Source organism: Pistacia vera, unplaced genomic scaffold (genome assembly GCF_008641045.1).
Source record: "Pistacia vera cultivar Batoury unplaced genomic scaffold, PisVer_v2 Contig316, whole genome shotgun sequence".
NCBI lineage: Eukaryota > Viridiplantae > Streptophyta > Magnoliopsida > Sapindales > Anacardiaceae > Pistacia > Pistacia vera.
In genome coordinates this window covers 89,677-102,223 of record NW_022196131.1, presented here as the reverse complement: position 1 = coordinate 102,223, position 12,547 = coordinate 89,677, and the positions used below count along the sequence as shown (strand labels likewise).

The 12,547-nt window shown below is 34.1% G+C and overlaps 2 protein-coding genes across 2 annotated transcripts; both read left to right on the top strand.

Moving 5' to 3' along the window:
- Window positions 1-895: 895 nt before the first annotated feature.
- On the top strand, window positions 896-1,909 carry LOC116136508 (heat stress transcription factor B-4b-like). The gene is made up of 2 exons (XM_031422203.1): window positions 896-1,153; window positions 1,334-1,909. The coding sequence occupies exons 1-2, from the start codon at window positions 896-898 to the stop codon at window positions 1,907-1,909; spliced, it is 834 nt and encodes a 277-aa protein (XP_031278063.1).
- A 2,576-nt stretch (window positions 1,910-4,485) lies between these two features.
- On the top strand, window positions 4,486-10,199 carry LOC116136509 (chaperonin 60 subunit beta 4, chloroplastic-like). The gene is made up of 13 exons (XM_031422205.1): window positions 4,486-4,713; window positions 4,798-4,923; window positions 5,847-5,984; window positions 6,315-6,410; window positions 6,594-6,836; window positions 6,915-7,149; window positions 7,601-7,770; window positions 8,303-8,380; window positions 8,484-8,555; window positions 8,650-8,754; window positions 9,022-9,114; window positions 9,258-9,350; window positions 9,714-10,199. The coding sequence occupies exons 1-13, from the start codon at window positions 4,546-4,548 to the stop codon at window positions 9,987-9,989; spliced, it is 1,893 nt and encodes a 630-aa protein (XP_031278065.1). The 5' UTR covers window positions 4,486-4,545; the 3' UTR covers window positions 9,990-10,199.
- Window positions 10,200-12,547: the final 2,348 nt, after the last annotated feature.

Sequence of the window (12,547 nt, the reverse complement as noted above, 5' to 3'; positions counted from 1 at the left end):
TTTTATTTCTTAAGAACCTATTGTATGGTGACTCTAATGATCACTGCAGCTATATGTGTGGAGTTTTTTCAATTACCAAAGTTAATATTTTTTTTCTTGAGTTAGGGCTTTTCGTCATTTATGACTGTCAAAGTAAGCTTTGAATGAGCAAATTATGTTATCACAAGCTTCCGGCTTTCAGTTCTTTCTAGATTAGAAAATCTTGGAAACTATCACAACAATATATTTAGCAAAACCCCAAATTAAGATCTTAATTTGTTTAAAGGCTTGTTAGCCGCTTATAATTTTGGCACTCAAAACTCGAAAGCTTTTCCAAAATTTTGTTTTCTCTATGAACAGTAGAAGCATCAGCTGCTTCTCATTTGAGTACACTGAACTGAAAACTGGCACAACCCTTTAGCATAAAAGGACAGAACTGTGATCACCACAAAATACCAAAGGATTGGAGCACCCTGATCATCAAGGAAAAAGTTGATTAAATGTATGATTTTATCAATTAAGCTGCATCAACCCACTACTACTACTAGTAGTTGCCAAAGGAACAATCAACAGATAATTAATATCTCATTGGATCTTAATTATTAACATCATTAAAGTAATTCAACACATTATTCATTATTAATTTATTTACTGACATAGTCATATGCTTCTTAGGGTTAGAAAACAGTGAAAAGAAGAGCTTTTATTTAATTTAGTGACATGGTCATATGTTTCTGTTTCATAAAGTTAGAAAATTATAATGAGATAGTGAGAGGTGGAAAGAGAGAGAGAGAGAGAGAGAGAGAGAGAGAGAAGGTTTAATTCAACTATTTGGAGTTAAATATATTTTAGTTTCAGAATAAGTACTTGAAGAAGCATATATCGTTTCCTTCTTTAAATTATCAAATTAATAGTAATGGCTTTCACAGCTGAAAGTACTGGTAGGTGTGAAGAAATGGTGTTCTCAGTGGAGTCTCAGAAGACAGTTCCTGCTCCGTTTCTTACAAAAACATACCAACTTGTTGATGATCCTCTCACTGACCACATTGTGTCTTGGGGTGCAGATGAAACCACTTTTGTTGTTTGGAGACCTCCTGAATTTGCTAGAGATCTTCTTCCCAACTACTTCAAGCACAACAATTTCTCAAGCTTCGTTAGGCAGCTTAACACCTATGTAAGAATTATTAGTCTTTTATACATCTATCTTTATATATTCTCCACTATATCTCTACTTTTGCATTCATTCATTTGAAATTAACATGAGTTTCTTTTTTTCTTTTTTAAACTCAATATGGCAACTTCCATTCTTGCTATATTTTCTTAATTAATGGTTAATTACTATATATATTTTCAGGGTTTCAGAAAGATAGTTGCAGATAGATGGGAGTTTGCAAACGAATATTTCAGAAAAGGAGCGAAGCATTTGCTATCAGAGATTCACAGAAGAAAAACTTCCCAGAATCATAATTATCACCAACAAGTAAACTACCATGAAAATCCAACTCATTTTCTCCAATTACCCGATCAGGAAAATTTTTGTTGGGTAGACTCTCCATTGCCATCACCAAATTATAAACCTCCGACCGATATTCTGACAGCACTCACTGAAGATAATCAACGTTTGCGCAGAAGGAACTACGTGCTTTTATCTGAACTCACTCACATGAAGAAACTCTACAATGACATTATCTTCTTCATTCAGAATCATGTAAAACCAGTTGTTCCGTATGACTATGCTCATAGATCAACGGTTCACAATTATGCAGAACCTAGGCTCAGAGAACTGGTTACTGTAAATCAAGGAGTGGTTAAGTCATCTTCAGTGACTGTAACTGAGGAACCCAAGAGTACTTTGAAGCTCTTTGGGGTTGCTCTCAGTGGGAAGAAGAGATTACATCCAGGAAAAGTAGAAGAGGAAGAAGTTGAATAGTGATTATGAGGTTCCTTATTTGATTAGTTTTTTTGTTGCTAAAGTTAGTTGGTATTGTAGTTGTAATTTTGGCAAGCTTAATTTTGATAGAGAAGGTAGCAGTTTGTACATAAGGTTGAATTAATTTCTAAAGTAAAGCAGCAAATCTGGGATATTGTTGAACTTAAGAGGTAGAATTGAATGATTATGTTTCCAAAATTTATATTACAAATGATAACATCACACATGGATTCTATTTTCATTATCCTGCTATCATGAGTGAAGAATCACATATGAGATTCACAACTTTTGAGATTGGATTTTGATCAAAACACTTTTGTATCGTGAGGAAGATTTGATATACTTTTATTGCCTTTATTACACAAAATTAAAATGCGTTTATGTATATAGTTCAATTATGGGAATCATTTGTTGGGTTCTTCCTCTCAGTTAATTTTTGACAGTGCATTTGATAGTTTAAATAGCATATATTATCCTATAGTTACACAGTGTATTGAGTTTGAAGTGTTCATCAAAATCAAAATCTTTATTTTCTGCTCAGCTTATTTTTTTCCCCACAAAAAAAGAAGAAAAAGAAACACAGAAAAAGGGATAAAAATTAGACCATTATACATGCAATAAAGACAGCAAAAAGGAGATTTTGATTTTTGATAAAGATTGTTTGGGGATTGTGATATAATGCGCTTCTTTGTCATGCCTCGATTTTGTTTCCAATCTTCTCCTGCACTACACATTCTACACTTCTTTCTTATAATTTAGACTGCGTGTTTCATCAGTTACAGTAACGTTTCTTTCCACCACTTATTGTATAATAATATCTCTATATATAATAACTTTTTTCTTTTTGGAAATTAAATTGCATGCTTAAATGAGAGAGCAAACAGCTTTTTCCCACCCAAGCTTTGCCTTAATGAAACTTTTTCAAAAATACCACTTTTTCATCCAAAGTTTATATTTCGTTAATACCCAAAATACACTTCACTTCCTCTACTGACATTCGACGAGTTATCAGGAGCCAAGATAAGAGCGGTTTTATAAAGTGAAGGCGGGTTGATTGAATAGTGATAATTGATTGAATATTTTCCTTCGGAATTAGTCGAAAATCAATAAAAAAAACCCTAACTTTATGGTGGCTGACAATTGACGAGAAATCAGGTGTCCGAAAGAAGAGACCGGAGTTTCAAATGGTGGTGACGGAGAGAATATTCATCGTCGGTATCGGCCAGAATCGGCTTTGAGTAATAACGGAATATTAACTTTGGATGGGAAAATGGTATTTTGAAACTTTTTTGGTGTGAAAGTGTCATTAAGGCAAACCTTGAGTGGGAAAAAGTCGTTTACTCTAAAGGAAATTATAACTTTAGTATTTATTAATATGGTTTGAAAATGGATAAAAATGATAGAACTAAAAGTGAAAACATCATCAATTCTATAATAATTAAAGATTAATGCTTCAAAATGATTAACTTGAATTTTCATTAGCTTTTCCAGAATACCTTTAATCCCATGCTAAAAAACAAGTAAAGGAATTAAATTTGTGTTAATATAACTATTGTTAGTATATTATAAAAGATTCATGGTATTAAAGTTGAATTAGGGGTGTTCAAAAGTGGTTAACCGAACCGGTTAACCGCTTTTCTGAACCGAACCGGTTCTTCGGTTCGAGAATTTTCCCGAACCAGTTTTGAACCGGTTTTCCCTTTTTTTTATAAATTTTTTTTTTTAATTTTTTCCTAAATTAAATTGTAAATATAAACAATACATATCCAAATAAAAATTAAACATTTATACATATCCATTGACCACTACTAACAATACATTAAAAATTGATACAATTAAAAGTCCAAAATGTAATTAACTAATTATTTTTTATTTAATATATAATATATATTTTTATTTTTATTTAATATATGTGTGTGTGTGTGTGTGTGTTTGTAAAACCGGTTTCGGTTAACCATCTTTTATTTTTTCCCGAACCGAAAATCCGGTTTTTTGAATTTTTTGAACCGTAATCGAACCCTTTTTTGGGTTAACCGGTTTTTTGGTTCGGTTATTGGTTCAGTTATCGGTTCGGTTCGGTTCAGTTTTTACATTTTTTTGAACACCCCTAAGTTGAATAGCCTATAAATAAAAAACGTTGTGTTGGGTTGGGGTAAGTCATCTCATAAGGGCCAATCCTATTAACATAAATTTGTATTCTAATTAATCGTCATTAATTTATTAGTTGAAAGAAATTTCCAAGTTGACGCAAGATGTAATAACCTTCAACTTCCCTCTCCAGTTTCTTGATTGATATATTATACGGTTAATAATTAATGTCTGAATTTAAGTAAAAAAGTTGTTATAGATAATTTGTCTTAAAAAATGTAAGAAAACTCATCCAATAACTATCAAAGAATTTGGATAACCCAAAGGCAGATGTACAGATAGAGGCCCAAAACAGTCTACAAAGACTTGAAATACAGTTTACTGGCGGAATAGCGCCAAAACAACTTCCCAGATTTTTTTTTTTTTTTTTTAATTTTCCTGCTAAATATCTCTCTTTCTTTCTCTTATCCAAAACATATGAATATGAAATCAACTGTCTTTGAAACCAATCTCCAAAAAAACTAAGCAGATATTTCGTTGGAACAACCATGGCATGTTCATGTTCACCAACTCCAATTTCTGCAATATCTTTCACCAATACAACACTGCCCAAAGAGACTTCTTATTCTTCTTCTTCACCTTCCATTTTAACCCCAAGAGCCATGGCCAAAGAGGTTTACTTTAACCGTGATGGTTCTGCTACTAAGAAACTCCAGGTTACATTTCACATTTGACAATGCTTCTTTTTAATTTTTGTTGGGTTGTGTTGTGTTGTGTTAATGTGTTATTGATTGGTGCAGACAGGAGTGGACTTGGTGGCAGAGCTTGTAGGGGTGACTTTGGGTCCAAAGGGAAGGAATGTAGTGTTGCAGAACAAGTATGGACCTCCCAAGATTGTTAATGATGGAGAAACTGTTCTCAAACAGGTGTTGTAGTCTAATATTTCAGTACATTGCACTTTAATTTCTTTGGTTTCCGCCATTTTATGTTGTGTACTTGGTTATGCATCTTAATTGGAATTAGGATTTTGGTTACTAGGATGATGAATTCACACGCTCGAACTTCGAATAGAACTGAAAAATTAAAGTGTTTTTTTGCATCTTAGGAGCCTGCTATTAACGATGCCAAAAGCTATTCAAAGTTTCTAAAGAATTTGGATGAAAATTATTACTGACCATCAGCAAACAGTTCTCTGCTTATTTATCTACTTGGTCTATTTTTGTGCAAATATATGATAAACCCTAGTATCATCGAAGCAACCTATCACAGGGCATGTAAATTTCTTTGATTTGGCGGTGTCTTACTGCTTGTGTGGTCTTTTACAAATTTTTGCCTCCTTCAGTACAAAGTGATGCAAAATTCTTCCATGTCTTAATATGAATCAAAAACACCAATTTTTATTCAAGTTAGGCTAAATTTTATACCTAAAATTTGATTATAAGTTTCAACTTTCAAGAATTCTCCATGATATATCATGGTTGGCCATTGTGGAGCAAAGAGCACTCAAAACTACTCCTAAATTTATCCAAAACCACCCTTCCTCACTTTGTTTCCTTCTTTTTTGTTTTTTGTTTTTTACTTTTTCTTTATTAATTGTAACCTTTCTATTAGAACTTGTGTCAAAACAGGTAATAAGTTTTGGTTCTTCATCTTAAGAGCCATGGAAAAACTATTTCTTCTAGACGATTAAAAGATTATAACAATTTTCAACCTTATTTGAACGTTCAGGTTGGCATATAGATCTGCCTTGAAACAGTGGTAGGAATAAGGTGATTAATGAGGGGAAATTTCTCCTTTATGATTTTGACATTTTTAATTAATTACTTCTCATCTAACTTGTTAAATTTAGATTGAATTGGAAGACCCTTTGGAGAATGTTGGAGTTAAATTGGTTAGACAAGCTGGTGCCAGAACAAATGACCTTGCTGGTGATGGTTGCACTACATCTATAATTCTTTCTCAGGGTTTAATCACTGAAGGTGTAAAGGTATGAACTGTCTGCTGTAAGTCACAAGTAGACACTCACTTCGAACAAAATAAATCCTCATTTTGATGGTCAAAGACCAATATATCATATATGCTGTATACTGCTATTTGCCGTATACCGCTATTTGCCTGCTGTAAGTTTATCTCCAATTTTATTCAGGAAAAAGAAGTCTGTTGTTTACCTTCTTTAGGAGCTTCTAATTTGGGATTTAGTATCTTTTAGGATGATAATATTTTTTATTAGACTTTCTGTTTTCCTATTTGATAAGTGAGAAGTTCTTCGTGTCAATCTTTGCCAATTATTTTAATAAAATTTGTTGCTTTGCTTTAGGTGATTGCAGCTGGCATGAATCCTGTTCAAATTGCTCGTGGGATTGAGAAGACTTCAAAGGCCCTTGTTTCTGAACTCAAATTGATGTCAAGAGAGGTACATAAGTTGATTACTTCTCTCAATTGGCTTAGAAAATTTAAGGTCCAAAACAGATTGAAAAAATTTAGAAAGCATTGGGAACAAACAAGAAGTATATTCAACAAACTGCAAGGAGTAAGATAGCTGTAATTTTATTTTATTTTTTTGAAATCAACTGTTTGAGGAATCAAATTTTGGCAGGTTGAGGATCATGAGCTTGCAGATGTTGCTGCAGTTAGTGCAGGGAATGATTATACAGTAGGTAACATGATTTTTGATGCTCTTCAACAAGTGGGAAGAAAGGGTGTAGTCACAATTGAAAAAGGGAAGTGTGCTGAAAACAGTCTACAAATTGTAGAAGGAATGCACTTTGATCGTGGATATTTGTCACCTTATTTTGTAACAGATCGACAAAAGATGACAGTGGAGTTCCACAATTGCAAGGTATGAACTTGTAATTTTATATAGTGCAGCATTTTTTTCTTTAGGGTAATTAGAGGATGTGAAATTCATTGGTTGCAGTTACTTTTGGTTGACAAAAAAATCACAAATCCAAAGGACATGTTTAAGATACTGGACAGTGCAGTGAAAGAGAAGTATCCTGTTGTGATAGTTGCAGAGGGCATTGAGCAGCCAGCCCTGGCTCTATTAATTAGGAACAAACTCAAAGGTGTGCTGAAAGCAGCAGCTATCAAAGCTCCTGCCTTTGGTGAACGGAAGAGCCACTGCTTAGATGACATTGCTGTCTTGACTGGAGGTAGTAGATTAGATTCCCAAATTTAGATGTGTCTTTTTCATTGGCATTTTTAGATATATTGAATTATCGGTCACAACAGCAAGCAAATATGTATTACCATTTTATTGAAGGGAGTTTTAACTTTTCAGTCTCCCAAATTATGCACCTGACCTGCATACTTTGCATTTATTCAGACATCTAATGTCAAATGTATGAACCTCATTTTGATTTTGATAAAAAATGGAACAGTACCCAAAACTAAACGTAACTAAGACTTGTTATGTTACCTTGTGATGTTTTGATGATTAAATCATGGGAATTTGGTTATAAGAATGAATTTGGAGAATCATTTTTTAATTTATTTATATTCTTCAAACAGCAGTATTTTCTGATGGATTTCTTCAATCCCCTTACTGTTTTTGATTTATTATAGCACTACGCTCTTTTACATTTTTATTTATATTTTTTGCAGGAACTGTGATCAGGGATGAGATGGGGCTGACACTAGATAAAGCTAGGAAGGAGGTCCTGGGTACTGCTGTTAAGGTGGTGATTACCCAGGATTCTACATTAATAGTTACAGATGGGAGCACTCGAGCAGCTCTTGAGAACAGGGTATCTGAAATCCGAGGCCTAGTTGAGGTGCTTCTAATATCTTTAATCTATACTTTACTTGGCCAATTTGCTTTCAGAAGTTCTAATGCAGCATCAGTTGCAAACTTGCAATCTTCAACAGAAGCACACAAATGGAGTCATTCATTAACTTAAGCACAGTGGCATGCAATTTTGCTCTGTTAAAACCTGATTCAACTAAGCAAGTAAAGTTGTCATGTCTTCATTCCCTATTTCATTTTCCCAAACAATAATAATAATAGCTAGGAACCTACCTACGGTTCGCCATTTCTCCACATCCACCTGAAAAAATATCTCACTTCTGGAACAAGAAAACTTCCCTTCAAAAAACTTTGAATCATGTTGCTGGAAGGGAGGGGAGCACAATGTAACCATTATGCTTTAATCTTAAATGACAATTTCTTACCACCATAAACATATAAATTTTATGTATGACTTAAAGCTGTATGTGATCCATTTACTGGTTAGGAAGACAACACTGGAGGAATTAAATTGATTGTTGCTTTCTATCAGATACCAATATTACAATTTCTTTTTGCAGAATACTGAAGAAAATTTCCAGAAAAAGATACTGAAAGAAAGAATAGCAAGGTTATCAGGCGGGATTGCTATTCTTCAGGTGACTAGTATATATAACAGTTATCATCTTGATACGGTGGAAATCTTGAGACCATACTTCCTTTTAAGTTGATGTGTTTCACATCATTCCATTGAAACAATAGGTAGGAGCACAAACAGCAGTTGAGTTGAAGGATAAGCAACTCAGAATTGAAGATGCTCTAAATGCAACCAAGGTAGCTACTTACTAGGTTTTCTTGTTAAGTGTTTGATTTCCAAATTAGTAATAGCAACTAGTAAGCTTCTAAGTTCTAACTTCACATACTACAGGCGGCAATTGAGGAAGGTGTTGTAGTAGGTGGTGGCTGTAGCCTCTTGAGGCTATCGACAAAGGTGGAAAGTATAAAAGAACTTTTGGAAAATGAAGAACAAAAGGTAACACGCTTCCCAGTTTCTTTTACTCATTCTAAATCTAGATATTCCCGTCATTATTCTAAAATATACAAGTTAATTAGCTTTAGGCCTAAGAAAATTGTTGATTTATCATCTTTTGAGTTACTTAGAGTAACGAAAATTTTCAAAATCTGTGGTAATTAATTAATTCACTATTTTGTTTCAAAATTCTAAGTCTATTACTTGTATAATCTTGAATTGATTGATCTTTTAAAATTATTCTGATTACTTTCTTTGGATTCCATGCAGATTGGAGCTGAGATCTTCAAGAGAGCATTGTGCTATCCCACGAGATTAATAGCCAAAAATGCTGGTGTCAATGGCAATGTTGTTGTTGAGAAGGTCGGCACATCCATGCACCATATGACTTCATTTCTTTTGACCAATCAAATGAGATACGAAAATATTTCTGGTTTTTTTCCCCCTCCTTTCAGTGGAATCTGATAGCAACAAAATGCTCTGTTGTGTCTTGTTACATTATGCAGGTCCTATCTAATGATGATCCTAGGTACGGTTACAATGCTGCAAAAAACTGTTATGAAGACTTGATGGCAGCAGGAATTATTGATCCGTCTAAGGTAATCAGAAATGAGATTATTTATGCAAAAAATGCACAGATAGCTAGCCCTATGACATAGTAATACAAGGGTTGGACAAGTAATGTTAGGTCCCCTTATGGTTGCACCTTTAAAAGACTTTGAAGTGCTCTAACATCAAAATCTGTATACCTTCCAATATGTAGATTGTATGCGAGAATCGCAAATTATTGCAGCAGTGAATAGCTTAAGCTTTATGAAATTACATTAAGAATTCAATTGAGGCAAATAAAGCCTTCCCCAAGTATTATGCAAAGACTTTGGCTGCATGTTGAATGTACATATCTGCACTTTTTTTAATTTATAAATTAACTTGAATACTTATTTCATTTGATGTTGGAGCAGGTGGTTAGATGTTGTCTGGAGCATGCAGCATCTGTGGCGAAGACTTTTCTGACATCTGATGCTGTTGTAGTCGACATTAAGGAATCAGAGACCATTCAAAAGAGAAAACCCTTTCCAACCTCTGCTAACTCTCTCCTTTCCCAGCAAATGCTGCCCACAGTTGAACAAAGGAGAAAATCTATGCCAACCTCACCTAACCCAGCTCTTTTTGCCAAGCAAATGCTGTCCACTAATGAACAAATTCGTGGGAGGAAACCGATGCCCAACCTCATCTAATTCTCTCTCCGCCAAATAAATTATGCGTACTTACCAACAAAGGATGCACACTCAATCAACTCTTGATTCGGCCACAAAGTTACCACATCAACATCAAGAAAAGTTACAATGAATTTCGATTTTCACTCATTCAGTGTCAGACGATTGGATTTGCAGGCAGGATATAACAACTCTGTGTCATCCCTTCATAATGAGGAGGAATCATCAGATGATAAAAGGGTTATGCTGCTTTTCTTCATAAAAAAGAATGGTGTGGATGATCAATGCCAAACTAGCTTTAGGGCGTCTAGACTTCAGTTTCTTTGCTACAAGAGGACAGTTACCATTACATAAACTAACTAGTGGGAAGATTCCCTGTGAGAAAGGAAGTCTGGTCTGAGAAGGTAAATGCTCCAAGATCAGTTGGTTCTCTTCTTAACTCAGTTCTGAAAGTGTAATGTTTATGCATGTATAGATAATAAAAATAATTGCCTCATGATTTCCTTAACTATAATTCTCATCGTCAAACTGGTGCTGACATTGATATGATGCTAGCTATATGAGATGGGATGAACGTAACATGTCCTGAAAGCTGAGAGCAAAAGAAAGATAGATTGGGTAGGATAATTTATTTTGGTCTATACAGGGGACAGGGAAAGTCATCAACTTCAATTGCATCAATCTAAAATTTTGGCCGCTTATAGGGAGATCCAGGGAGTAAAACAGTGGGAAGATAAGTTACTGGAACTAGAAAATTGTGCAACCTTTCCCACTCTACAAAAACAAAAATCACAGCAAATTCATTCCTTCATCCTTTCAATTACTATCTGAGACGATGAGAACATCCAAGGCAGCTGGAAAATTTTGAGTACCTAAATATCTTAATATATGATGTAAAGACTGTCTTAAAACAAACTGCGAATATAAGGGAAAAAAACATTAATCCTAAATTCCTTTTCCAGGCAAATAAATCTCAGTTCACACTCACACATACATTTTTATCTGAAAGATGACCCACATTCAGCACAAACACATGATAAAGGAATATAGCCACACTAACTAAATTTTCTTTTTCTTAAAAATTAAATAAATAAATTCCCAAATAAGCTTTTCTTCAAATCCATAAATAGTGATATCAGTCACTCATAATGATAAACCTCAAACTCTCCCCCTTATCAGAACCTCGAATTTAGTTTCAGGATGACACCATGCAAATCTTAAAGAGCTGATAGGTATTAATCTTTGGAAAATTAGGAATAAAGTAAAATATTTGCAAAGATAAATGCAGGGAAAGTAAAAAGACAACCAACTCTGAATTTTCGGTTGGCCATGTAACATGGTTTTAGCCAATCTTTTAAGGTAATTCATATGCATTTAAACAGGGGCGGAGCCAGAAAATCTTTCTGGGACGCCGAAAGTAATGTTCAATGAATAAAAGGGTTACAGATAAAAAGTTACAATATAAGTTACATATATTGGGACCACAGTGTAATATTAAAAAACTGGGGTGGCCAAAGAAAAGCTGAGTTTATAGGGACAAAATTGATAATTGATTATATAAAAATATAAAATTTAGAAAAAAGCACAACGACATGCACTCACCCATAGTTTGCTATAAAGATAATGTGGTACCCAAGTTTGAAAACGTCAATTACCTACCTCCAAATCTGTTAGTAAAGTTAGTTTTAAAAAGGATAATATGATAATTTTATATCCAACAAAAAAATATAATATTCTGCCCAATTTCTCTCTTTAATATTAATTTTATAAAAATATTTCTTCTCAATTTTAATTATTTTATTTTTATAATTAATTTTAATTAAAATCTTGTCTTCATCTTCTTCATCTCTCGCCAGAACCACAGGACAACCAGCAGCAAAAACGACCAAAGCCCCAAAAAAACCTCACTCAAATCACCAAAAGATTCAATGCAAAAAATCCCAAACAATCACTCTCAAACACTCAAAAGAACCAAAACACGCAAGGCATAGAAGGTTTGGGGCAAAACCTCAAATAAGTGGTGTGCCAAAACTTGGAAAATCAATCATCAATGCCAAAACCGATCAGAAATCCCCAAAAATCAAACAAAAACACAAAAAAAAACACTCCCAATTAATCTCCAACCATCAATTTCTCATCAAAAAATCCAAAAAACACCAATCAATCTCAATTCAACAAACAACAAAAACCCTAGGAATTCAATGGGCGGTGAAATGTGAGCAAACAACGACGGGGAAAATGGGGGTTTTGGAGAGGGCACACCGAAAAGACGATTGGCGGGGAGAGGAAAGGTTTTCGGTGACGAGGCTTCCGAAAAATGGGTGGGGAAGTGCGACAGCTTTGCAAAAGACCCCTTTTTTTTGCCCTTTTATGAGAGAGATGAAGAAGATGAAGACGGGAAGAGAGAGAGGAGAGAGGCTTTCGATGAAGGGAGATAATAAGAGAAAGAGAAAGGGGAGAAGAAGACGAATGATAAGAGATTTGGGCGGATTTTTTTAATATTTTATTAATGCAATTTTTTTTAACTCTTTTTTTTATGCACAAACCTTAAAACACAAAAAGTCAAAATTACCCCCATA

Excerpts from the sequence above, each read along its gene's own strand:
- LOC116136509 (XM_031422205.1), top strand. The coding sequence starts at position 4,546 with ATGGCATGTTCATGTTCACCAACTCCAATTTCTGCAATATCTTTCACC. Across the intron at positions 7,771-8,302 it reads AAATCCGAGGCCTAGTTGAG|AATACTGAAGAAAATTTCCA; the intron begins GTGCTTCTAATA and ends TTCTTTTTGCAG. Across the intron at positions 8,381-8,483 it reads GCGGGATTGCTATTCTTCAG|GTAGGAGCACAAACAGCAGT; the intron begins GTGACTAGTATA and ends TTGAAACAATAG.
- LOC116136508 (XM_031422203.1), top strand. The coding sequence starts at position 896 with ATGGCTTTCACAGCTGAAAGTACTGGTAGGTGTGAAGAAATGGTGTTC. Across the intron at positions 1,154-1,333 it reads TTAGGCAGCTTAACACCTAT|GGTTTCAGAAAGATAGTTGC; the intron begins GTAAGAATTATT and ends ATATATTTTCAG.